Genomic DNA, 24,453 nt, shown 5'->3' with positions numbered 1-24,453 from the left:
AGGAGAGGAGAGGAGAGGAGAGCTGCGGGACGACTCCCTTATATGACGATCGCGACCGGAGGGGAGGGGGGGTTGGGTGTGTGGGTGGAGAGGAGGGGGTTGCGGGGGGAGAGGAGGGGGTTGCGGGGGGGGGGGGGGGGGGGGGGTGCTGGTTCGAGATGATACGCTGGTTGTTCACAAAATAGCCGGGCGGGATTTGAAGGCGTGGTACGTGTGGCTCACACAAGGCGCGTACAGCAGCACCAACAGGCAGCAACACACCGGGGGATGAGATTGGACAGCGGCTGCGGGGCGACTCCCTTCTACGACGATCGCGACCGGCGAGACGCCTGATCGGGAGCGACCGTCATGCGTGGGAGGGGGCTGGAATTTATTTACTCCTAAAGACATCTCCTTGCCAAGGTAAAAAGATAAAAATTTAGATGGAAATTATACACGCCATGCCGGGCTTCGAAAAGACAAAAAGTAGTCCCCGGCGTGTGAATGTAACGGTGGAGTTTTGCTTCCCACACGAGACACGCGTGGCTTATAAGGGAGGGGCAAAAAAATATATGAAAGAGTGCGTTTATGATACGTTTGTTTGGAAATGGGAGCACAGGTGGAGACCATCTATAGACGTTGACACACATCCATTCATTGTTCTCTGAGTAGCTTTGAGGTGGGCTAGTCCCCGATGCAATGTGCTTTAGACAGAGGCAGATAAAGCATATTTTGTCCACTGCTGGGATATGGGAAGGAATTATCTGAGCTGATTTAAACATAGTGTCTAATTTAACTTAACGCAATCGTATTGGCAGTGTGACTTGGCTAATATTAAAAATGGTGATGAATCATCAGTTTTATATGGGGGTCATTTTCACATAATTCAGCAAATAACGGTAAAGATATGGCCCTGGACTTTCCCTTTATGTGTTACAAAGTTATAAAAATTAATTACTACTGCTTTGTTTGCCACATATTATACTACATTTGGCACCAATTTTAAGAGAAATCTATTTGAGACACAAATACATTGAGAGCCAGTTTATGTTGAATTTGTCCACTCCGTTAGATGTCCAGAATCTAGTGTCACAGTTTATAGGAATGAAAAGTCGGGTTATGATTTATTTGTTTGTCTCTATTTAGAATGTGTTGTTTAGATTTGTTTCAATAGTATTTTCACTCAAGTTGTCTTTGAGAAAAATGCAAAAGAATTGCAACTGCAAACAGTTTTACTGATGTACCTTTCATATCAGTTAGTGTGTCTTTACCGTTATCACATGAGAAATACACCAAAAAATTCACAGTAAATACACCAGGTGGCTGGTGTGGGAGAAGTACCAGGATGTTGTCAGCCATATTGTCAACGCCAGCTAAGCAGAAGCCATGAGAATGAAACTAAAACCAAGGTAAGGACCATACCTGTGAAATGTCGTAACAATTCCATGTCTTTACCGATGTCCTAAAAACTTGGTGAACATAATTACTTTGCTTTTTAATGAACTGGGCATGGTGTATGCATGCAGAACACTATCATTTACTGAGTGCCAAGAAATACCATCTACCAATGTCAAAGGCTGAGGTGGAATGTTGTGTCTTTACCGTTAATAAATTTTGTCTTTACCGTTATAACGGAAACCGTTTTATTGTGTGCACCCAGATGTGACCGGAAGAGACACAGTCAAGTGCAAGCAGCATGCAAATTTTGAGTTGAAAGCATTAAAATTGCACAACATTGGACTACTTACGTCCCGTAACCCCAGTGACTTACTCTCAGCTGCAACCTGCTCTGTAGAGAGGCATGATTGTATGTTTAGAAACTGTGCTGTCTGCAAGAAATACATCAAAAAGACCAATCCATATTTTTTAAATTTTAATTAATTATGTTTTCATTAAAGTTCCAGCTAAGATATTTCCAGGCAGTGCTAGTGTTGCTAATTAGAGATAATCAGAATGCTTGAATTGCATTTTGTAAATTATTCATTTTCTGAAAGTGTCTTTACCGTTATTTGCTGAATTATGTGAAAATGACCCATGGGTTCACTTTGCAGCACACATTCAAGCAGTGAGAATTTTGGGCTATATGTGATTGATTAAATTAATACATCACTGAAATTTGCAATGTATTTGATAGAAACGTAGCAGATGGACAGGGGTCATGGATGTAAGGATGTAAAGCAGTAGAAAGAAAAAGTTTTACCCACTAATGTTATTTTAGAGGAAAAGCTACATCTCAGTGTTTTATTCATTCATTCATCTTCCATACCACCCATCCTCGAAATGGTTGCGGGGGTTGCTGAAGCCTAACCCAGCTGTCTTTGGGCGAAAGGCAGACTACACCCTATACTGGTCGCCAGTCAGTTAGTTGTAGGTAGGGCACATAGAGCGACAAACAACCACCCACACTCCCAATCATACCACCACCAGCTGGAATCAAGTCCGTGGCTGCCCGCCCCGAAGTGAGTGAACTTCAACACCATGTGGCCGCCGCCTGAGTGTTTTATTTGTTATGTATTTAAAGGGACCATCAACAGGAACACCCTTTTATGTAGGAGTTTCCTCTCTCGAAGACACAAGCCCAATGTTGCCATTTTGAGGAGCACTGGTCACAAGATCTGTAATTAGCCCTAAAACTATTGAGTAGATGCGCAAACAATATATTCTATTATATTTTATTTTCCTTGTGTATCTTTGTTGGTCACTGTGCAAAGCCTGGATTCATGAAGGAAATACATTGCACCATTAGATGCAAGCTCTACTGAAAAAAAAGGATGACTTGGGATCAAGGTGATAGTCATTGTTAGCAACTACTATGATTTCCACTATGCTGTAGGCTGTGCACAAAGCCACTGCAGTAGTGTGAATGAAATATGTCATTGGTACTGCCAGGACCGTCGTTTTGAGGCATGTTTTCAATTCTACTTTCCACTTTTATAAGCAGCATCATGTAACCGCATTGTTATAAACAATGTATTCTTGGAAATGCATTGCTCCCCTTAGAGTACAATGGCAAATTCTAACACATACTTTATTTAGTAGGACATACTATTAATTTAGGCTGACTGTATTGAATTGAATGCTTTTATTGTCATTATACAAGTATAATGAGATTTAAAGCTTTCACCACATAGTGCACAAATAACAACAGACAGACAAATAAATAATCAATCAATAAGAAATGAATAAATAAGTAGTCCAAGTGAGGTCAGGAGAGTGAAGCGGTCTTGTTCCACCTGAAGTCCAGGATGAGGTCCATGGTTTTGGTAGACATTCACCACCAAGTCGCACCACTCGCTGAGTCTATGGACGCAACAACAAACAACCAGACACATAGAAAATCAATATATAGTATTTATCACTAAATAATCAATAAATAAGAAGTTAATAAGTAGTCCAAGTGAGTTCAGCAGAGCGGAGTGGGCTTGTTCCATCTGAAGTTGAGCATGAGTTCCACGGTTCTGGAGATGTTCAGCGCCTAGTTGCACCACTCGCTGAGTCTATGGACGCAACAACAAACAAGCAAACATAAAATCAATACATAGTAATAATAAATGAATAATAACTAAATAGTAATGATAAATAAATAATCACTCAAAAGTAATAGATAAATAAGTGGTCAACATAAGAAGTATAAGTAGTAGTAATAAATCTTGATTACGTCCTAGTTGCAGAATTCGAGTTGAGTATGGTGACAGCTATTGGGAAGAAACTGTCCTTGAGTCTGTTTGTCTTGGCAGTTATAGCTCTGTAGCGCCTTCCAGAGGGCAGCAGGTTGAAGTGTGGAAGCCAGGATGTGTATTGTGTTTTATAATGCTCTCCGCCCTTCTATGGCACCGGGATTCGTAGACGCTGGACTGGGTGGGTAGGGGACAGTTGGTGATCTTTTGGGCTTTGTTGATCACCCTCTGCAGTCTGAGTGCCACACTGATACAGTGTAGGTCAGCATGCTCTCAATGGCAGACCGGTAGACGGTCACCAGCAAGTTCGTGTTTAATTGCTCCTTTCTGAGTAGTCTCAGGAAATGTAGCCTCTGCTGACCCTTCTCGATGAGTGCTGTGGTGTTTACCGCCCAAGTGAGATCAGCAGAGATGTGGACTCCTAGGAATTTGAAAGTCCACCAATTTTGTTATACGCAGCTGTGTATGATGACAATAAAGGCTTTTGATTTGATTTGAACCCACCTATGAGTGTTCAAACCAGCTTGTGCTTGAGAAATTAATCATACAGTCACTATGAGAGCGGACTAAATCATTGCGTGTTCTAATGTATACTTCAACTAAAAACGTTAGGATGGATTTATTATGGAATGTTTCTATATGTGTTGTAAGCATTTTTAATAAGTAATAAGGCTATAAATTAATTCATGGGACCACAGACTCTTTTCCTCCCCATCGTCTCCTCAAGGCCCACAGCTCGAGGACACATTGTTTCCAGGGACGCTTTTCAAAAACAAACCCCGTGTTTCTGCGATCGGCAAGAAACTCTTACCGTGTTTTGACGGGACTCCGGCAGGCAGATGGCGATAATCGCATTATTGTTTGAAAATACGGCTGCTTTGTTTACATTATAATACTGCTTTGTTTACCTTATAATGAAAATATTATGCCTTGTTCAACTTTTATGCTTACTTCTGCAATTCTTACACAGTTGTTTTTCTAACCATCTAGGGTGTTATTGTACTGTCTAAAGACAATTGTTGTGATTACATAACATGTTTTCGAGTGTCGCGATTAAATACAATGATTCAGTTACTGCAATTCAGAATCCTCTTGCGAACGAAGACGCGTTGGGAGTGATTTTCCTTGCAAGTTGTAAGCAGTTATGTTGAAAGATGTCTTCCAATTTTAATTAAATATTACTAATAATGATTTAAGGGTATTAATCATTATTCCAACAGTTAGGCTGCCGTGTGTGTGCGCAAGTTTGTGTGCCCGCATGCGTGGGTGATTGCGTGCGTGTCTTTGCCAGATGACCGTAAAACGTATAATATGGTTAGGACTGTGTGGAAAATAAAAGTGTTAAAAACGTATTGTTAAAACTGTGGAAAGACGCTGTTGTCACGTTTAGTTTGAGATTTTGGTGGGTGTGTGTGTTCGTGTTTTCACCTCTTCTCGTAGCAAAGTGTTTTGAGTTTATTTGATTAACCTTTGTGTGTGTATATAAGGAGAGTGTTTGTTGACATCTGGCGTGGCAGTATTGCTACAATTACCTTATGTGTCCCATCCAGTAAGTCATGTTTTTTGTCGATATGCGTGTTCCTGGTTTATTTTGTCACTTCTGTATTCACCATTTTTGTCAGTAAAAGTCAGAGTTTTGCACCAGCAATTTTTCCTGCATCCTAGGTTCAACTTTGCCGCGCAGCCGGCCCCTAAACATGACAGCTGTTAATTGAGTGGTTACTTCTGGAACAGTAAACACAAATTTGACAGTGGTTATGTTTGCACCCAGTAATAGAAGAATTTGAGGAAAAGCCTTTATTGGCCGATATTCTTTTGCGAATTGGTTAAGGAATACTGAATTAAGTGCTGTGGTGTTTTCTCTGTGTGTATGGCTCGTGGATAAGTGATCACTTTCTCCGTTAATAGATGATCGAAAGGTGAATTAAAAATTCCTTTTGAGAAGGGCTACTGTACGTGTGAGTATTTTGTGTGCTGAGAAAATCTGAAATGACCACAGAAGATGAATTTTTCTGGGACGGGGATTATCCAAGATGGCAATAATTGGTTGCTGTTAATGGAAAGTTCAGCAACTACTATAAAACAAATCTGTATAACATGTATGGGGCCCCGTTGGAAGCAAAGTTCTTGAACTGATCCCATTCCGAGCTAAGAATCCAATCTGATAGCGGGAGCCTCTATCGACCCGGCCACGACGACTGATGTCGGGGACTCCAGCTCGGTGACCATTTTCTTGGGCAACAGCCACCCCTTCTATTTATGTTCAAGTGAGTACTTTGAAAGTGACTTCTTTTTTGAGTGAGTTCTTCAATACAGTTAGTATGATGGCGACCACACTAATTTGGTGCTGGTCGTCATTTCGGCTGTATTTACAAAAGAAATCCTGCCGCTAAATGTTGGTGTCAACAGAGCATTCAAAGCTAGACTGTGAACTATGTATATATATTATATATAATAACTCGGAGCTTGCCGTCATTCCCTGAGGCTTAAGAACTACAACCGCGGGACCCAGCGTTTTGGAAAACTCATTTGGGCAATTGTTTAATTCGGACACAGAAAATGAGGACTTTGATGGATTTGTGGGTGATGATGATGTGAGTAAGTTGTAAAATGTCTAAATAAAGTACAACCAAACTCAGTTTTGCTTCCATTGCCTTTTTAAAGCGTGTTTTTAGCGTGTGGGTGTTGCGCGCAAGAACTATATTTCCCAGCAGTTACTGTGCACCGGAACCCAGAAATAAGCTGCTTCCGGTAGCAGCGCTATTGCGTTTCGATGTTCATCCATATATAATATATATGCGTCTAATGAAATGGTGCGTGCTTTGTGTGTCTAAAATACAGAAATAGCACTCGTTACTGACACTGCGGCGTAAAATACGATGCGCCAAATAGTCGTGAAATTACGGTATATATACATATATATATATATATATATATATATATATATATATATATATATATATATATATATATATATATATATATATATATATATATATATATATATATATATATATATATATATATATATATATATATATATATCAGTGGTGTGCCGTCAGGGCATTCAAGTCCTTCTCTGCTGGCCTAAGAAATATCTTAATCACAGACTGATGTTAATTATATTTTGTACATGAATACGTATTAAATAATTCCAAATTGTCTGTTAGCTTCCTTTCATTGCTTTTCCCCTGGTTGCACTGCTTCCAGATGTGTGTTTTCATATTGAAGCATTTAACCAATCACATTTCAGCCTTTATTTGTTGCCAGGGTGAGAAATCTGCCTCAAGGCCTTCACAATCAGTTCTGCAGGCTCTGCTGCATTAAACAAGCGTCGATAAGACTGTTGCTTTAACCAATCAGATTTCGAGTCGGCAACACCACAATGCCTTCTCGCAGGTGTAGGGATACGTCATCGCTTTCACCAACTATGATTGGCTAGTGATAGAGTTACCAAACTGTATCTGGAGCGAGCTGCACAAGCAAAAATATTGTTGTGTTGATTTAAAGCCATTTTCAAGACGGACTATGCCTGAAATACGACAGGACAGAATCGACTTTCAACATTAGCTTCGATGGCGATAGAAAAGAAGGAAGAAAGAAAGGAGGATGGATATTGTGTACAGTTAAAAAGGATTTTTGGTGAGTAAAACATGCCTATATTCGTAAATAATATTTCAATTGTATGAAATTCCCGGGGAAAGTCGTTCTCCGGGCCCGGTTCTGATATCTGAAAAGCTCCAGTGTTTGTATTTAATCAATAAATGCTGTTAGGAAGTGGATTTTACCCCATTTTAGTGCAATTTTTGCCATTTCTCGTATGGATGTATCGCCGTTCATCGCTGTCTTTTTCCAGGGGAAATGATACTCCGGGCCCGGATCTGATGTCTAAAAAGCTCCACTATATGTATTTAATCAATAAATGCTGTTTTCGGATGGATTTTACCCCATTTTCGGGCAATGTTGTCCGGTACGCCATTGACGTTCATCGCTGTCTTTTCCCGGAAAAATCACCCCCCTGGCCTGGTTTTAATGTCTGAAAAGCTCCAGTATTTGTATTTAATCATTAAATGCTGCTAGGAAGTGAATTTTACCCCATTTTTGTGCATTGATTTATTGATTATTTTTTATGTGTCGCAGCTGTAGCTGCAGTAGAGGTTTTATAGCCATAAAATAGTTTTTGCTGAAGGCGTCACTAGGAAATGCACGGACCGTCACTGATACAAGCTTAATGCGTTCCGGGACTGAGCTTGTATGTCGATTTTCTCGCAACTCAAACGAAAATTTCCCATAGAAATGACCTAAAAACAAATTAATTCATTCCAACCCTCTGAAAAAACACCAAAAACAGCATATTGGATTGGAATTTTTTTAATTTTTTTCTTCTAATTCCCCATCTATTAACAAAGTAAGAAATAACTAGTGGTTTAATACTACAAAATGTGTTTAATATTATTAAAATTAGATTGATTTCGCGGAGGGGAGAGAGACGGACAGAGAGAGGGGGGGACTGTTGGCATGGCAACGCGCTCTAGTTCGTCTGTTATTTCGTTGCCATTTGTGAATGCCCTTTGCCTTCTAATCATTCTGCCAAGACTTTCTTTTTGGGGAAGAGATCCACTTGCCTCTAAGGGAAAATTAGATGTGCAATTCTGAATTATGCTACTCGTAAGCTCTTCAGAATTGGAGGCTCGTTCCTTCATGCTCTGTACTGTCTTGAGTACTAGAACTCTGCTGGCATCTGGTGGGTGAGAAGGTAGCAGTGGAACACCTTGTAGAACATCATTCACTGTCTTAAGTCGCCCTCCACATCTTCCTCTTTCTGCGCATTTCCAATAAGTAATGCTTTCCTTCTTTTTGTCAACTGTATAAGCATATCCATTGTGCAGTAGCTTCATTCCACCACGCTTAGTGACAGTGAACTCCATGGCCTGTAAGAAAATATAAATTTTATAAAAAGAAAGCCAATTATATATATATATATATATATATATATATATATATATATATATATAGTTTTATAGTATAGTTTTTGAGGGTTGGATTGATACGTTGAAGGCGCTACCAGAAAATGCACCGCCCACCACTGATATATATATATATATATATATATATATATATATATATATATATATATATATATATATATATATATATATATATATATATATATAAGACAGCGATGGACGTCAATGGTGAAACGCCAAAAATTAAACTGGGGTAAACTTCCTAGCAGCATTTTGTGATTAAATACAAACACTGGAGCTTAAATACAAACACTGGAGCTTTTCAGATATCAGAACTTGGCCCACAATTGAAATATTATTTAGGAATATGGCCATATTTTACTCACCAAAAATCCTTTTTACATGATATCCATCCTCCTTTCTTTCTTCCTTCTTTCCTATCGCCATCGAAGCTAATTATGAAAGTCGAGCCTGTCCTGTCATATTTCTGGCATAGTCCGTTTTGAAAATGGCTTTAAATCAACACAACAATATACTATTTGCTTGTGGAGCTAAGTTAGCACACTGAAAGTGCCGCACACACCATATTCCCGGCTGTAACGGGCTTGCTAGCTTCGGAGTTACCGCCCTTTCTTAATGATGTCCCTTTTTTTCCGGAAAAGTCCGTCTGGAAAATAGCTTTGTGATAGAAATCTGCAACATAATTCATTTTTTTTTGCCACTGTCGGCCATGTGGGTGGAGTTTGCGATCTCTGGCTGCTTTGGCCCGCCTACTAACCAATCATTGTTTGTGAAAGCAATGACATGTCCCAGCCAGCAAAATGCTAACGCCTATGAAAAATCATTGTGGGGTTGCCAACTCGAAATCTGATTGGTTAAAAGCAACAGTCTAGTTTAATGCAGCAGAGCCCGCAAGAACTGATTGTGAAGGCTTTGAGGCAGATCTGATCTGGCAACAAATAATGGCTGAAATGTGATTGGTTAAATGCTTCAATATGAAAACACACATCTGGAAGCAGTGCAACCAGGGGGAAAAGCAATGAAAGGAAGCTAACAGACCATTTGGAATAATAAGTATTGATGGACAAAATATAATATGATTCAGATATTTCTTAGGCCAGCAGAGAAGGCCTTGAAGGCCCTGATGGCCCGCCACTGATATATATATATATATATATATATATATATATATATATATATATATATATATATATATATATATATGTTGCACTTACTAAAAGCTTTACTGGGTATTAAGAAAATCTCCCGTGTTCGACAATGCAGCTTCTTTGCAAAAAAATTATATACATTGATTGAATAGGGTTAGGGTTAAACAAATGAAAGTCTCGTGACTCAGTTTACTCAGTTTAAACTTTTAGTGAGCCCGGGCGCGCGCGGCCGTTTCGATCGTCCCCCGGTCGTCGTCGTCGCTCGTAAAGATATTAACAAATATGTTCACCCAATTAGCATACAGCGTTTCAGTATACGTAATCTTTTAGCTAGCTAGCTAGCTAACTAGCCCGCGACGACGACGCCAGGCGCGATGGACATTTTGTCGGCGGGGGCTTGGTCGTCGTTGTCGAACGAACGCTATATACAGACGCTCCCCTACTTACGAACATTCAACTTACGAACAACGGTACATACGAACATGTGTGCAAATTGCGTTTAAGTCCAAAAATGTTCGCAAGTCCAATTTTGTATTTCGCGCCTTTTTCGGAGTAGTACTTCTTTCCGCCGCTAATACCGACGCCTGGCGCTGTGAGAGCTCAGCTCACCCAGCATCTACCTTCTTCTTCTTTGCAATGCGGAAGTGCGTGAATGTATCTCCAGTGTGCAAAGAACCTTTTTCATTTGTATCATTAAATATCTCATGCATCCAATATTGAATATGGTTGGTAAAAAGCTAAAGGCTTCTATTGAGGGAGTTGCAAGGAAGAGGCAAGCCATTTCATCTGAAACGAGTGGCAATAATAACGAAGCTTGATGCGCGTGAGAGTGGTGAGCGTTTCACGGGCATTGAATCGTTCGACCGTCAGTACCATTTATAAACAGAAAGATCGAGCAGCAGGACCCGAATATTGAACGTTGCACAAAGTTTGCAAATCAATTGAATGATGCCATACAGTGCTACCGCATCATTTATGATGAAAAAAAGAAGAAAACTGTGCAATCGTCATTAGGTCGCTTCTTTTGGCCAGTTTCTAATACATAAATCTCTCTCTCTCTACAGTACTGTACATATTCTCTCCATTTTATTAAATGTTTTTTTTTTCAGTACAAACCAATGCGTGTTACTTATACAAGCCTTAAACATACAAATGCACTTATATAAACCTTCAATATACTTATATCGGCCTTAAACATAAATTATAATACAAAATATAGCACTGAATCAACTTACAAACAAATTCAACTTATGAACAATCGCTCGGAACCAATTGCGTTCGTAAGTAGGGGAGCGTCTGTATCCACAATGCAGTGTCAAATTTGGTTGGATGTCTACTCACATCAATTTCAGCCAATGAGTTACAACAAGAAGGAACATTAAATCAGTTACAACAGTAGGAAGTATGTTGAGCTGTGTCCTTGGTTTCAGTGTTGTATCTGTCATTACTATGTCAAAGATACTGCGTGGGTAATGTATTCATTCAATTGAATTGCTTTATCCTCATTCAGGTCGCGGGGGGTGCTGTAGCCTATCCCAGCTGACTCCGGGCCAGAGGCAGGGGACACCCTGAATCGGTGGCCAGCCGATCGCAGGGCACAAGAAGACGGACAACCATGCACACTCACTCATACCTAGGGGCAATTTAGAGTGTCCAATCAGTCTACCATGCAGGTTTTTGGAATGTGGGAAGAAACCCGAGTTCCCGGAGCAAACCCACGCAGGCCCGGGGAGAATATGCAAATTCCACACAGATGGACCGACCTGGATTCGATCCCATGACCCCGGAACTGTCGACACTCCCTCTTTGTAACATTTTTCATGGTCTGAAGCTCCTGCCCTATTTTCCTGACAGCTTGCATCACATCTTCAATGTTGACGTGATCTCCAAACTCCACCTCTCTGTGTTTCAGCAAAATGCCCTGTTGATCACGTCCGACAACAAAGACGCCGCCTATCACAAAACCGTCTTCCAAGATATTCCCCTTAAAGCCCTTGTCTCTGCGAGCACTGGGCGGAGTGTTGCATTTTTTCAGTGTTTTTTTTCCCGTTAGCCCATTAGCTCCCGTTGGCGGAGCGATCGCTAATACAAGACTACTTCTCGTTGGCAAGTGGTCGTGCGTTATCCTATTGCGAGGACATTTGTGTGCATCATTTTGGGAATATTTTGAAGGGAATACAAAATCAAATAACCCTCGATATTGACTAAAAGTCAGTGTGGAGGAGGGGCAAATAGAGCCAACCCAGGAGAAGAAAGGTATCAAAATGCCCAACAAAATTAAAATTAAGTTTAGTGTTAGGTAAGATTAAACTTATTTTGAGTGTCTGCATTTGTAATCCAAGTTTATTTCAATTTATTTATGTTATGTTACGAGTGCGTTGACGTGTAAAAAGTCCCCCCCCCCCCTCTGTCCGTCTCTCTCTCCCCCTGCGAAATCCGTATAATTTTAGTACTATTAAACACATTTTAGTAATATTAAACCACTAGTTATTTGTTACTTTGTTAATAGATGGCGAATTAGAAAAAATAAAAATGTTTTTCCAATCCAATATCCTGTTTTGGGTGTTTTTTCAGAGGGTTGGAACGAATTAATTTGTTTTTAGTTAATTTGTATGGGAAACTTTTGTTTGAGTTACGAGAAAATCGACATACGAGCTCAGTCTCGGAACGCAATAACCTCGTACCTCGAGGTACCACTGTATGTAGTTATACAGAAGTAGGAGTATGCCTTTTAGGAAAAAGTTAGGAAAACTTTCATGTTGCTTTTTGTGGTTTCAAACTTATTGTATATCATCCTGTTGTTCGAAATCTTATTTAAAACAAAATATGCTAATGCCACAATTTCCTCTTTTTTGTCCCTGTAGATGACCGAGGGCAGATTGTGTCAAGTGCAATTGCTAGATGACAGAAAGTTGGAGCTGTTGGTTCAGGTAAGAATGACTTGAAGATGCTCAATATTTACCGTATTAACTCGCATATAAGCTGCCTCCGTGTATAAGCCGCACCCTGAAAGTTGCCTTGAAATTTTTGAATTTTACAATTTCTTGCATATAAGTCGCCCCCCGATTCCCAATTTTCACCTCCATATTCATGGTTTTAATAGGGAGTACAAATGTGTTACTTTGGAGGGAAAATCTTAAGAAAAATCATCATAAGTGGTATTTCTGAGATACTGTATGAATCAAAAGCACATTATAAGGAAGTTAATATACCTGCCTTTGTAAATGCAAAATATCAAATTATTCAATTTGAAAAAAGAAATAAGTCTATCTTGATGAGAACTTGATGCTTTCTATTTACCGAAATTAACATTTTCTTACCAAAAGTTTAAGATGTGGTGGCAGCCATATTGCTTCTAATGTCAAAATATCTCAATTCTTTTGATGGTTCATGTTACTCCATTAGTTGTCACTTTCGAACAAGAAATAAAACGAAAAAAATAAATAAAGTAGAATTTAGTTTTATTTCAAAATGGAGGCTACTCACGTCTGGTGATAAAAATGTAGACGGCAGCGCCCCGACCTCACTAAGATGGCTGCACCCTGACCTCCTTAAGATGGCCGTGCCCCGACCTCGCTAAAATGGCTGCGTCCTGACCTCACTAAGACGGCCGTGCCCCGAGCGAGCAGTGACGGTAACGTTTTGCGTTTTTTTTCTTGAATTTCATTCATAGACGACAAAATAAATTTTGTTTAGCGTTTTATCCGTCTATCTTTTCTCTATTTTGAAATAAATGACCGTAACGGCATTTGCTTGTGTCGTGACGTCACGTCACGGCGCACGCATGGCCGCCATTTTTAAGCGACGTCATCGTGTAGCCTCATCGTCAAATTGCAGTTTTGCAAGTTGTGTTTTTATGCGCATATAAGCTGTACCCTTGATTCAGTCATCTTTTTTTCTGACAAAAGCGGCTTATATGCGAGTAAATACGGTATATAAAACTCGAGACATATTATTATGCAACCGAACAGGGTTGCTCCAGGCCAGCTATGTGAGGAGAATTAACACCCAACTGTGCAAAAGCCTTATTCTTACCTTCTCTCTATTTCACTGTGCTTGGACCATTCCAGTAGAAATACTATGACTATGTTGAAGATAAGAAGGGGTGGAGCAGGATTTACTTTGGTGGGCCATTATGTTGGCCAACCGATATACAGTGGTACCTCGAGATACGAGCTTAATCCGTTCCGGAACTGAGCTCGTATGACGAGATTCTCGTAACTCGAGCGGACGTTTTCCACGACAATGCACTCGTAAACGGAACAAACACATTTAAATTAACTTGGATTAATATATACAGACACTCAAACATACGTTAATGTAACTTTACACAAAACTGAATTCTAATTTTGTTGTAATCTTTTGTTACCTTCGTTTTTCGGGTTGGCGGTTTGCCCCGTTCGCTATCGATGGACTGTTTGCTGTTGTATTGCCTTCAAAATATTCCCAAAATGATACACACAAATGTCCTCACAATAGGATAACGCACGGCCACTTGCCAACGAGAAAGAGTCTTTAAGGAACGATCGCGGGACCTTTCCTAAGAAAGAATAACAGGAAATGACATAGCTGAGCTTCCCACGTAGTGATTGTGGGTAATGAAGTTTTATTCTGAGAAAGGTTGCCATTGCCTATGGGTGTTGTGTGCAGGAGTATACTTCATTACCCAGAAAGCCCTCTTTTTGCATGCGCGTTGTGCGTTTCCTAGTCCTAGGAGGAACTCGTCTGAATTATTCGTTCCGTGCTCATAAATATTGTTATACACGAAAGATATGCAAAAAAGACCTGGCTTGGTCGCATCACGAAATTTTGACCGCATAACGGGCGAATTATTCGATCGAAATTTCCCCCGTAAGACGAGCATTTTGAATGACGAGCGGTCGTATGACGAGGTACCGCTGTACATATTTAACTAATTTGGCGACCAATGACTGCTAAACATCCAATCCCTTCAGAACATTTTTTTTAAAGCACTATCAATGATAGGTAAACTTGGGCTGCTACAATTAATTGACTAAATGGATAGCAAGTAAATTGTCATCTATTTTGATCGTCAATAGATTCTTAATTGCATTTCTTCTGTCCTGTGTATTATAAAACTGAAGTTCTCATTTTTTTTGCATGTTTGTTTGCCAATTTTGCTCTGCGATTGGCTGGCCCCCAATTCAGTGTGTACTTTGTCTAGTTCCCATAGTAGGCTAGGATAGTTTCTAGCACCCTCTGAGACCCTTGTGAGGATACATGAATGAATGAATGCTTACCAAATTTAACCACATATTTTGGTAATCTGTTCAATGATAGCAAAGTTTTCAAAAATTGATTAAAGATAAGGGAATTTAAAATAAATCACCTGAAATATCAAGCTATATTTTGTCTGTCTATTGGTCGGTCGGTCTGTCTGTCTCATACTACCCATAGGCCCTGGGCGCTCATTACATCAATCTTCAAGGCACTTCTGGTAGATCGCCTGAGAGTAAGGCTTCAGTACATTGCGGATTATACATTAAGTATAAAAAATTTCATAAAAATGTCAAATTTTACACTTAAATCGCAACCGAAAGACGGGAGATGAAAAACCCGGAAGTCATGGCCCCGCCTCTTCTTCGGCGCTGAATTGGGTGGTACTCAGCGCCAAAGAAGAAAAATTTTACTACAGAAGAAGAAGAATGACGCACCAAAGAATAATTTCACTGCAGAAGAAAAATGATGAATATTTGACCGGCGATCCAGCGGCGTGGGTGCTATTGGTCGGTCGGTCTGTCTGTCTCATACTACCCATAGGCCCTGGGCGCTCATTACATCAATCTTCAAGGCACTTCTGGTAGATCGCCTGAGAGTAAGGCTTCAGTACATTGCGGATTATACATTAAGTATAAAAAATTTCATAAAAATGTCAAATTTTACACTTAAATCGCAACCGAAAGACGGGAGATGAAAAACCCGGAAGTCATGGCCCCGCCTCTTCTTCGGCGCTGAATTGGGTGGTACTCAGCGCCAAAGAAGAAAAATTTTACTACAGAAGAAGAAGAATGACGCACCAAAGAATAATTTCACTGCAGAAGAAAAATGATGAATATTTGACCGGCGATCCAGCGGCGTGGGTGCGTCGCCTCGAGCGAGGTCTGCCCCACGACCCGGCCCCTGCTGGAACAGGCAGCAACACGGTACGTAGGGGAAGAGTTTCCTAACATAACTGAAGAGAATGCTCATCTCCCGGAGCAAGTTTTTTGGAAGAGGATGCCTTCCCATGTGTAGGAAGGCTGCTGGCTGGCTTCATTGTAAAGCCAGCCTTAATCAACAAGTTCAACCGTCCTTATCCTTTAAAAAACAAGAACAAAACATGTTTTGACCGATTCGTTTATACAGTAATCCCTCGATTATTGCGGTTAATATAGACCAGACATGGCCACGATAAACGAAAAACTGCGCAGTAGGATTAGGATTGTTTTTACGCCTATACAGAGATACAAGAGCACAAGTACAATTATCAAAAAGTGTATATTCATAAAATATTACAGCTATAAGCATATACAAAGACTAATGTATTAATATCAAAATATAATGTATATATATAAAAATGTAAATACTTTTAATACTGTACTCACAGTGATTGATATAAACTGTTGGATTTCTGTAAAACAACTTCAGGAGCAGGTTAAGAAAGAGGGAGACCAATTTCAAGGAGATACGTTTATTACCAGACTACAGGATGGGGAGAGCTCGAACGGCTGCGAACGCACAGCCAATTCGCCGCGACTCTCTCCGAACTAACAGTTTGTGCGTCTATTTATATGTAAAAAACATGATGCTGCACAGAGAAGATAACAGAAACAGGGTGTGGGCTGATACGCCCAAACAACTGCAGAGCTTCCCCAAAAACTTGTTGCTGCCTTTTCTGGCTGGGGCCGGGACGTGGGGCAGACCTTGCTCGCCACCCGCCTGTATGCACCACCGGATTGCCGGCTGACGTGGCCGGCATGCACCACCGGACCACCGGCCAAGAAATTAAACATCCACTTCGCTCATGCATGCCAGGCAAACGTCACTTAGCTGTCCAGTGAGCTCTATTTTCGGATATGTGGAACGACGTCACCCCACTGCCCGGCCAAAGTGGTCTATTTTCGGACAAGGCTGATTCCATTCACGATAACGTCGCCCGGGCTCCCATTTCTAAAAAATAAAAATAAAAAACCTTCGCTGGTGCTCTCTGCTGTCGAATTCGCCCAGCAAGTTTTATTTTCAAATAAGCGCCGAAGACGTCAGCCCACTGCCCGGACTTAAATGGAATCTTAACTTCCATCTTGCTCTGCCTCGACGTCTCGCAATCCTCGCTGGCCAAAGTGCTCTGTTTTCGGACAAGGCCCATTCCATTTGTCGTAACGTCGCCCGGGGCTTGCATTTGTCCCAAAAATCCCTATTAGCTGGTGCTCTCTGCCGTCCAATTCGCCGAGCAAGTTTTATTTTCAAATAAGCGCCACGGTGTAACGTCACCCGGGGCTCGTATTTTTCCCCCAAAAAAATCCCCTTTCGCTGGTGCGCTCTGCCGCACATTTCGCTGAGCAAGTTTTATTTTCAAATAAGCGCCACGGTGTTAGGTTGCACCTGGGTCGCATTTATGATAAAAATCCACCCTCACACGGACTCCCGGCCACACAGAAAGCTACATTTTTAGATAAAAATGGTGACCACTGCCCACGGCCCGCCATTTGTTTTCCTTAGTTGAGTGACTTTGATCTTCTTCTTCTGTCTTCCACCATTTTCCTAGTGGCTTTCAGCGTGGATTTTTACATTTCTAAGAACTTTTATTTCAGAAAAAAATCTGCGATGTAGTGAAGCTGCGAAGTGAAGAAAGATCCCAGTAACAGACAATGGTGTTTTTTTAGGTTGTTTCGATCCCACGCTTAAGCACGCGAGTACAGTAATCCCTCGAATATCGCGGATAATGTCCACCAGACATGGCCACAAGAAGACAAAATAAACCTAATACAACAAAGAACAAAGCCTTTTTGCCTGTGTACCGGATGAGCAACCAGAAAGCCTGGATCACAAAAGCCTTCACAAACTTTCATCCCGAACATGAAGCTGTACCTCAAGGAAAGGGACTCTTCTTCATGGACTAAAACTCCCATTAATCTGTTTTTTGGATTTATATCAAGTGGAGAGGAACTATTTTCACTGGGAGTACAGTATTTAAAGTATCGTATTTTCACGCCTATTTGGCGCATCGTTTTTTACGCCGCAGTGTCAGTAACGAGTGCTATTTCTGTATTTTAGACACGCAAAGCACGCACCATTTCATTAGACGCATATATATTATATATTATATATGGATTAACATCGAAATACAATAGCCCTGGCTACCGGAAGCAGCTTATTTCCGGGTTCCGGTGCGCAGTGACTGCTGGGAAATATAGTTCTTGGACGCTACACCCACACGCTAAAAACACGCTTTAAAAAGGCAACGGAAGCAAAACTGAGTTCGGCAGTGCTTTATTTGGACATTTTACAACTTACGTCATCATCACCCACAAATCCATCAAAGTCCTCATTTTCTGTGTCCGAATCAAACAATTGCCCAAATGAGTCTTCCAAAACGCTGGGTCCCACGGTTGTAGTTCTTAAGCCTCCGGGAATGACGGCAAGCTCTGAGTATACGTCTTTTGATTTGCGACTCCATGCGTGCTCATCTCACAGCAACGGTTAAAAACCAGATCATGAAAATGAACTCAGAGCTTGCCGTCATTCCCGGAGGCTTGACCAAAGAATTACAGCCGCTGGAGATCGGCATCAACCGGGCTTTCAAATCAAAGTTACGAGCGCCGTGGGAGCAGTGGATGATCGCTGGCGAACACAGCTTCACGAAAAGTGGCAGGCAGCGCCGGGCTTCTTACGCTACGATTTGTCAATGGATCGTTGCCGCCTGGGCGAACGTGTCTGCTTGCACAGTTGTTCGAGCTTTTGCCAAAGCCGGCATAATTTCTAAGGAACCACATGGAAATGACGGTGACTCTGACTGAGAACGAGGAGGGGGGAGCGGCTATTTGGAAGGCTCGTTTGGGTAATTGTTTAATTCTGACACAGAAGATGAGGAGTTTGAGGGATTTGAAGGTGATGACTTGAGTAAATTGTAAAATGTCTAAATAAAGTACAACCGAACTCAGTTTTGCTTCCGTTGCCTTTTTAAAACATGTTTTTAGCATGTGGGTGTAGCGAGGAAGAACTGTATTTCCCAGCAGTCACTGCGCACCGGAACCCGGAAATAAGCTGCTTCCGGTAGCCAGTGCTATTGCCAGCCGCTCGGCACCGCTCGGCGCCCCCGCGAGCGCTCCCGCTCGTCGCCGCTTGGCGGCGCTCTGCATTATAAGGCGCCCTGTCTATTTTGGAGAATTTTTTTGACTTTTATGCGCGCCTTATAGGCGTGAAAATACGGTATATATACATATACACACGTTTACATACACATACAGTGGTACCTCGACATACGATCGTAATCCGTTCCGAGACTGAGATCGTATGACGAGGTTCTCGTAACTCGAGCGGACGTTTCCCATTGAAATGAATGGAAAACAAATTAATTCGTTCCAACCCTCTGAAAAAACACCAAAAACAGGATATTGGATTGGAAAAATGCTTTATTTCTTCTAATTCCCCATCTATTAACAAAGTAACACATAACTAGTGGTTTAATAGTAATACAATGTGTTTAATCGAACTAAAATTGGGCGGATTTCGCCGAGGGGAGAGAGACGCACAAAAGGGGCGGGGGGGGGCTTCGGTTTTTTTCCCCACGACAACGCACTCGCAAACGGAACAAACACTCCACCCTCACGTTCGCTATCGATGGGCTGTTTGCTGTTGTACTATTCCCTTCAAAATATTCCGAAAATGATGCACACAAATGCCCTCACAATCGGATAACGCACGACCACTTGCCAATGAGCAGCAGTCTTTTATCAGCGATCGCTCCGCTGCTCATGGGAAAATCGGGGGCGCTGGCTAGCGGCTCCCTTTTAGCTTGTAGCATCTGTGGTCGCAGCCGCTTTGAACGGCGCCTATGATAGAGTTGCTACCGGGGATGCTATTGCAGGGAGTTGCAAGCTAGTGCCCCTGATGTTCTTATGAGCAGTGAACGAGAAGTAATATAATACTCCTCGTATTAGATAATAATAACAGGAAATGCAGCAGCTGAGCTTACCCACGTATTGATTGTGGGTAAAGTTTTATTCTGAGAAAGAGTGCCATTGCCTGTCGGCGTTGTGTGCACGAGCATTACCCAGAAAGCCCTCTTTTTCCCGTGCATGCGCGTTGTGCGTTTCCTGGTCTGAATAAGTCATTCGGTGCTCGTACATATTGTTATACACGAAAGATATGCAAAAAAGACAGTGCCATGGCCACTTGGCTTGGTCGCATCACAAAATTTTGATCGCATGACGGGCGAATTATTCGATCGAAATTTCCGTTGTAAGACGAGAATATTGTATGACGAGCGGTCGTATGACGAGGTACCACTGTATATATATATATATATATATACATACATACACATACATATATAAGCACATATACATACATATATAAGCACATATATACGTACATACACATACATATAAATAAGCACATTTATACATACACGTAGATGTACATGCATGTATACGGTAGGTCTTAACACTCAGCCATTTGTTTTGTTAAAGAGCCTGACAGCTGATGGAAGGAAAGATCTGCGGAAGCGCTCCTTCCTGCAATGAGGGTGCTGCAGTCTATTGCTAAAAGAGCTTCGGAGGGACTCCACAGACTCATGCAGGGGGTGGGAGGTGCTGTTCATAATGGATATCATCCTGGTCAGCATTCTCCCCTCTCCCACTTCCTCCACAGAGTCCAAAGGACAGGCCAGAACAGAGCTGGCCCTCCTGACCAGCTTATTCAATCTGTTCCTGTCCCTCTCCGTGCTCCCGCATCCCCAACAGAGCACTGCATAAAACACTGTAGATGCCACCACAAAGTCCTCAGTGTGCCCTTCTCACTAGGTAGAGGCGGCTCTGGCCCCTTCTATACAGGGCATCTATGTTTGTGGACCAGTCTAGTTTGTTGTTGAGGTGAACACCCATGCTATAAAATATTTTGTAACATCGACAAAGGAGTCGCCAGTGTTGTCAGGTTTTTAATTATTTATTTGAAATTCGAAAACACACCACAGCTATAGGCTGCCGAGCTGATGTAAACAAAAAACAAACAAACAAACAAACAAAATCTTCTGTTCAACTCTTCTGTACGTCTTTTCTCAGTTCACTCCTAGGGTAAGTTCAAGGACATTAAATAAACACAACTTCAACATTAGAAACCGATTTACAATATTTTAAACACTGACTCCACGTTTAGAGATGCTGTAAAATATGCGTTATACATGAAACTGAGTGCGGAGAGGATCAAGGAATAAAATGTCTCTAGACGTACAGTCGTACCTCTACTTACGAAATTATAATTGGTTCCAAGACTTTTTTAGTCACTGTAAAATTAAAAATTAAATTAAAATAGAGGTGTACTTTATATGTAAATTCTCTCATTTGTTCCACGGTCCTCACACAACTACCAACTAGACCCTTTAAAAGTAGTCAGTGTCCCAATTTAGTTTGAAAGATGTGAGGAAACACACAAAAATGAGAGATAATTATAAGGAAATGATTTATTAATGTCTTAAAATAAATAAGGCGCCGCTGAAACATCTCCCTCCACGCCCATTGTAGATGTAATACCCGTGTTTGTCCGCCAGATGTAGGCAAGAGCCCATTCTACCAGGGCCGAAAGGCGTCCACTTTGTAGTACATTTTAGACTTTTACGTGTGTCCTATGTGTGTGTAAAATATGTGCCACATAGCATTTGTACAGTTTTTAATTGCTAAATACGGGGAATTCAAAATAAAATAGTGGCTAAGGAAATGCATTTCCTTTTTGGGGGATTTCGTAACTTGGATCTTTTTCGTATCTCGAGTCACTAATTTGCACATAAAAAAAATTGCAACCTGAAACTTTCGTACCTAGAGGCATTCATAAGTAGAGCTATGACTGTATATGCTTGTGCTGTAAAATATCTGCTTAAAAAGGCTAGCTATACATTTTGTTTTATTGTTACTACAATATTATTCCCTCAAAAGTGCACCTTATACTCCAGTACGACTTATATACTTTTTCCCTTTAATTGTGCATGTCTAGACTGGTGCGACTTATATTCCGAAAATACCGTAGCTGATTGCAGTCAGTTGCTGCTTGTTTCTGCAGGAACTTCATTGCTCAAACTGTATGCTGTTTTGTTGTAATTAAATCCTGCGCCCTTTGTCCCTCTGTGGAATTGGTTTGATTTATGTGGTTTAAATGAATTTCTAAAGGAGCAATATGGAAGACTGGTGACCAAAAAGGCAACCAGGATCAAAACATTAACGACCCAGATAAGTTTTTACCGAAAACAAAGAACTGATGTTATATCTTGTATTTATGTGGTTTAAATGAATTTCTACAGGAGCAATATGTAAGACTGGTGGCTAAAAAGGCAACCAGGATCAAAACATTAACGATCCAGATAGGTTTTTACCAAAAACAAAGAACTGATGTTGTATCTATTCAGGCTAACAATGGACTTTTAAAATGGGAAAATGTTTGTTTAACTATTGAGAATTGTGTTAGCACCACTGTTCCCTCTAAGCTGCGCGCGTGCGCAATTGCGCACTACTCTCGTCTTCTCTGCGCAGCAGCAATCCTATGGCGCGCAGTAAAAAAAAAAAAAAAAAAAACGGATTTTTTTTTTTTTTTTTTTTTTTTTTTTTTTTTTTTTTTTTTTTTTACCCCTTTCTTCATGATGGCGCCGTTTAAGCGGCAGCCAGTGGCAGTAGCTCTGTCCACTTATGTTTTTCGTGTTTTACAGCATGTTTTACATGAAAAATTAGAGGGAACATTGACATGCACCTGCTTGTGGCAGGTGTGATACTGGTGTGCCCATAGCGAGCAATGATGATGTCGTGACCGGATGATTCACCTTAAGACGTTTCGCCGACGGACGTTTGACAGACGGACAGGTCTCCGAATGAACGTTCGTTCAAACAGCGTTTAATGATAAAATACAAATACTAGTATTTGTATTTAATCATTAAATGCTGTTTTCAGCTGGATTTGACCGAATTTGAGAGCATTTTGAGCCCTTTGGTGAATGGACGTATATGGACATTTTTTTGCCTCCATCGCGACATCATCGCGACATTTTACCGAGGAATTCACTTCCCTGGGCTCGGTTCTAATGTCCAAAGAGCTCCAGTATTTGTATTTAATCAATAAACGCTGTTTTCGGCTGGATTTGACCGAATTTGAGAGCATTTTGAGCCGTTTGGCGAATGGACGTATATAGACGTTTTTTTGCCTCCATCGCGATATCATCACATTTTACTGAGGAATTCACTTCCCTGGGCTCGGTTCCAATGTCCAAAGAGCTCCAGTATTTGTATTTAATCATTAAATGCTGTTTTAGGATGGATTTGACCCGATTGCTGTCATTTTACGGCTCGGTTCTGCTACATCTGCCCGCCCAAGAGTGCTTATTCCCGGGCTGCCATTGATGGTAGACTAACATTGATTTTTACTATAATTTGGACAACACCGGCGGCGGGCCGGATTAAAAATCCTAACGGGCCGTATATGGCCCGCGGGCTGAGGTTGAAAAACTTGTACACACACGATCCGGGGGCGAGGCGAGCGCGCGAATCCCGTTTCGGCAAAACCTCCGTTCGGCCGAATGAACGTTCGGCGGAACGTCCATTCGGCGACCTGCCCGTCTGTCAAACGTCCGTCGGCGAAACGTCTTTAGGCGAATCATCCGAGTACCGATGATGTCGCTCACACTGGTACTCAGTGCGCTCAGGGAGGTTGACTTTCTGCTCAGACCAACGAAAAATTAGAGGGAACATTGGTTAGCACTATTACAAATAAAATGTGTTTTTTTCAATGTGTGTTTAAATTCATTCAATCACCATCCCAGACAGAGGACTCAGCACTGAAGAAAAAAATTGGCGGGCAGCGGGCGGTGGCCATCATTAAAATAGAGCTTTCTGAATAGCCAGGAGCCGCCGTGAGGGTGGATTTGCGAGACCCGTGCAACCTTACGCCGTAGCTCTTATTTGAAAATAAAACTTGCTCAGCAAATTGGACATTGAAAGCATTAGCAATTGGCCTTTTTTTTTTAGAAATGCAAGCCCCGGGCGATGTTACGGTGGACGCTACGGTGGAAAAGCCAGCCTTAATCAACAAGTCCAACCCTCCTCATGGTTTTAAAAAAGAAGAACAAAGCCTACGTTTTGACAGATTCATTTATAACAGACAATGGTGTTTTAAGTCGTTGTGTTACCTGACATGTTGAGGTGTGTACAGTAATCCCGCGAATATCACGGACAATGGACCAATGGCCACAAGAAGACAAAGGACTTGGACTAAAACTCCCATTTACTTGTTTTTTTGTAATTTATATCAAGCGGAGAGGAACTATTTACACTGTCAGTACAGTATTTAAAGTAGTTATATTTTTAAATATATACATTACATTTACATATGGGCGGGCCGGCGGCTGAGTGGTTAGCGCGTCAGCCTCACAATCGGGGACCTGGTTTTAAATCCAGGTCTGTCTAA

At 41.3% G+C, this 24,453-nt stretch overlaps 1 protein-coding gene across 6 annotated transcripts in view; it reads left to right on the top strand.

The window, feature by feature from the left end:
• Positions 1 to 154: 154 nt before the first annotated feature.
• frmd4bb (FERM domain containing 4Bb) overlaps positions 155 to 24,453 on the top strand; it is an 80,655-nt gene continuing 56,356 nt past the window's right edge. For all 6 annotated transcript variants that reach the window (XR_013299913.1, XR_013299921.1, XM_077597803.1 and 3 more), the window contains exons 1-2: positions 155 to 402; positions 12,657 to 12,722. Coding sequence is in view for 4 of the 6 variants with exons in the window: in XM_077597803.1 (XP_077453929.1) it covers positions 12,657 to 12,722 (66 nt within the window). In the remaining 2 variants the exon portion in view is untranslated. The remainder of the gene's footprint in view (positions 403 to 12,656; positions 12,723 to 24,453) is intronic.

Source organism: Stigmatopora argus, chromosome 1, assembly GCF_051989625.1.
Source record: "Stigmatopora argus isolate UIUO_Sarg chromosome 1, RoL_Sarg_1.0, whole genome shotgun sequence".
In the NCBI taxonomy this organism is placed as follows: domain Eukaryota; kingdom Metazoa; phylum Chordata; class Actinopteri; order Syngnathiformes; family Syngnathidae; genus Stigmatopora; species Stigmatopora argus.
The sequence above is the reverse complement of the archived record's forward strand: the minus strand, read 5'-3'. Positions and strand labels throughout refer to the sequence as shown.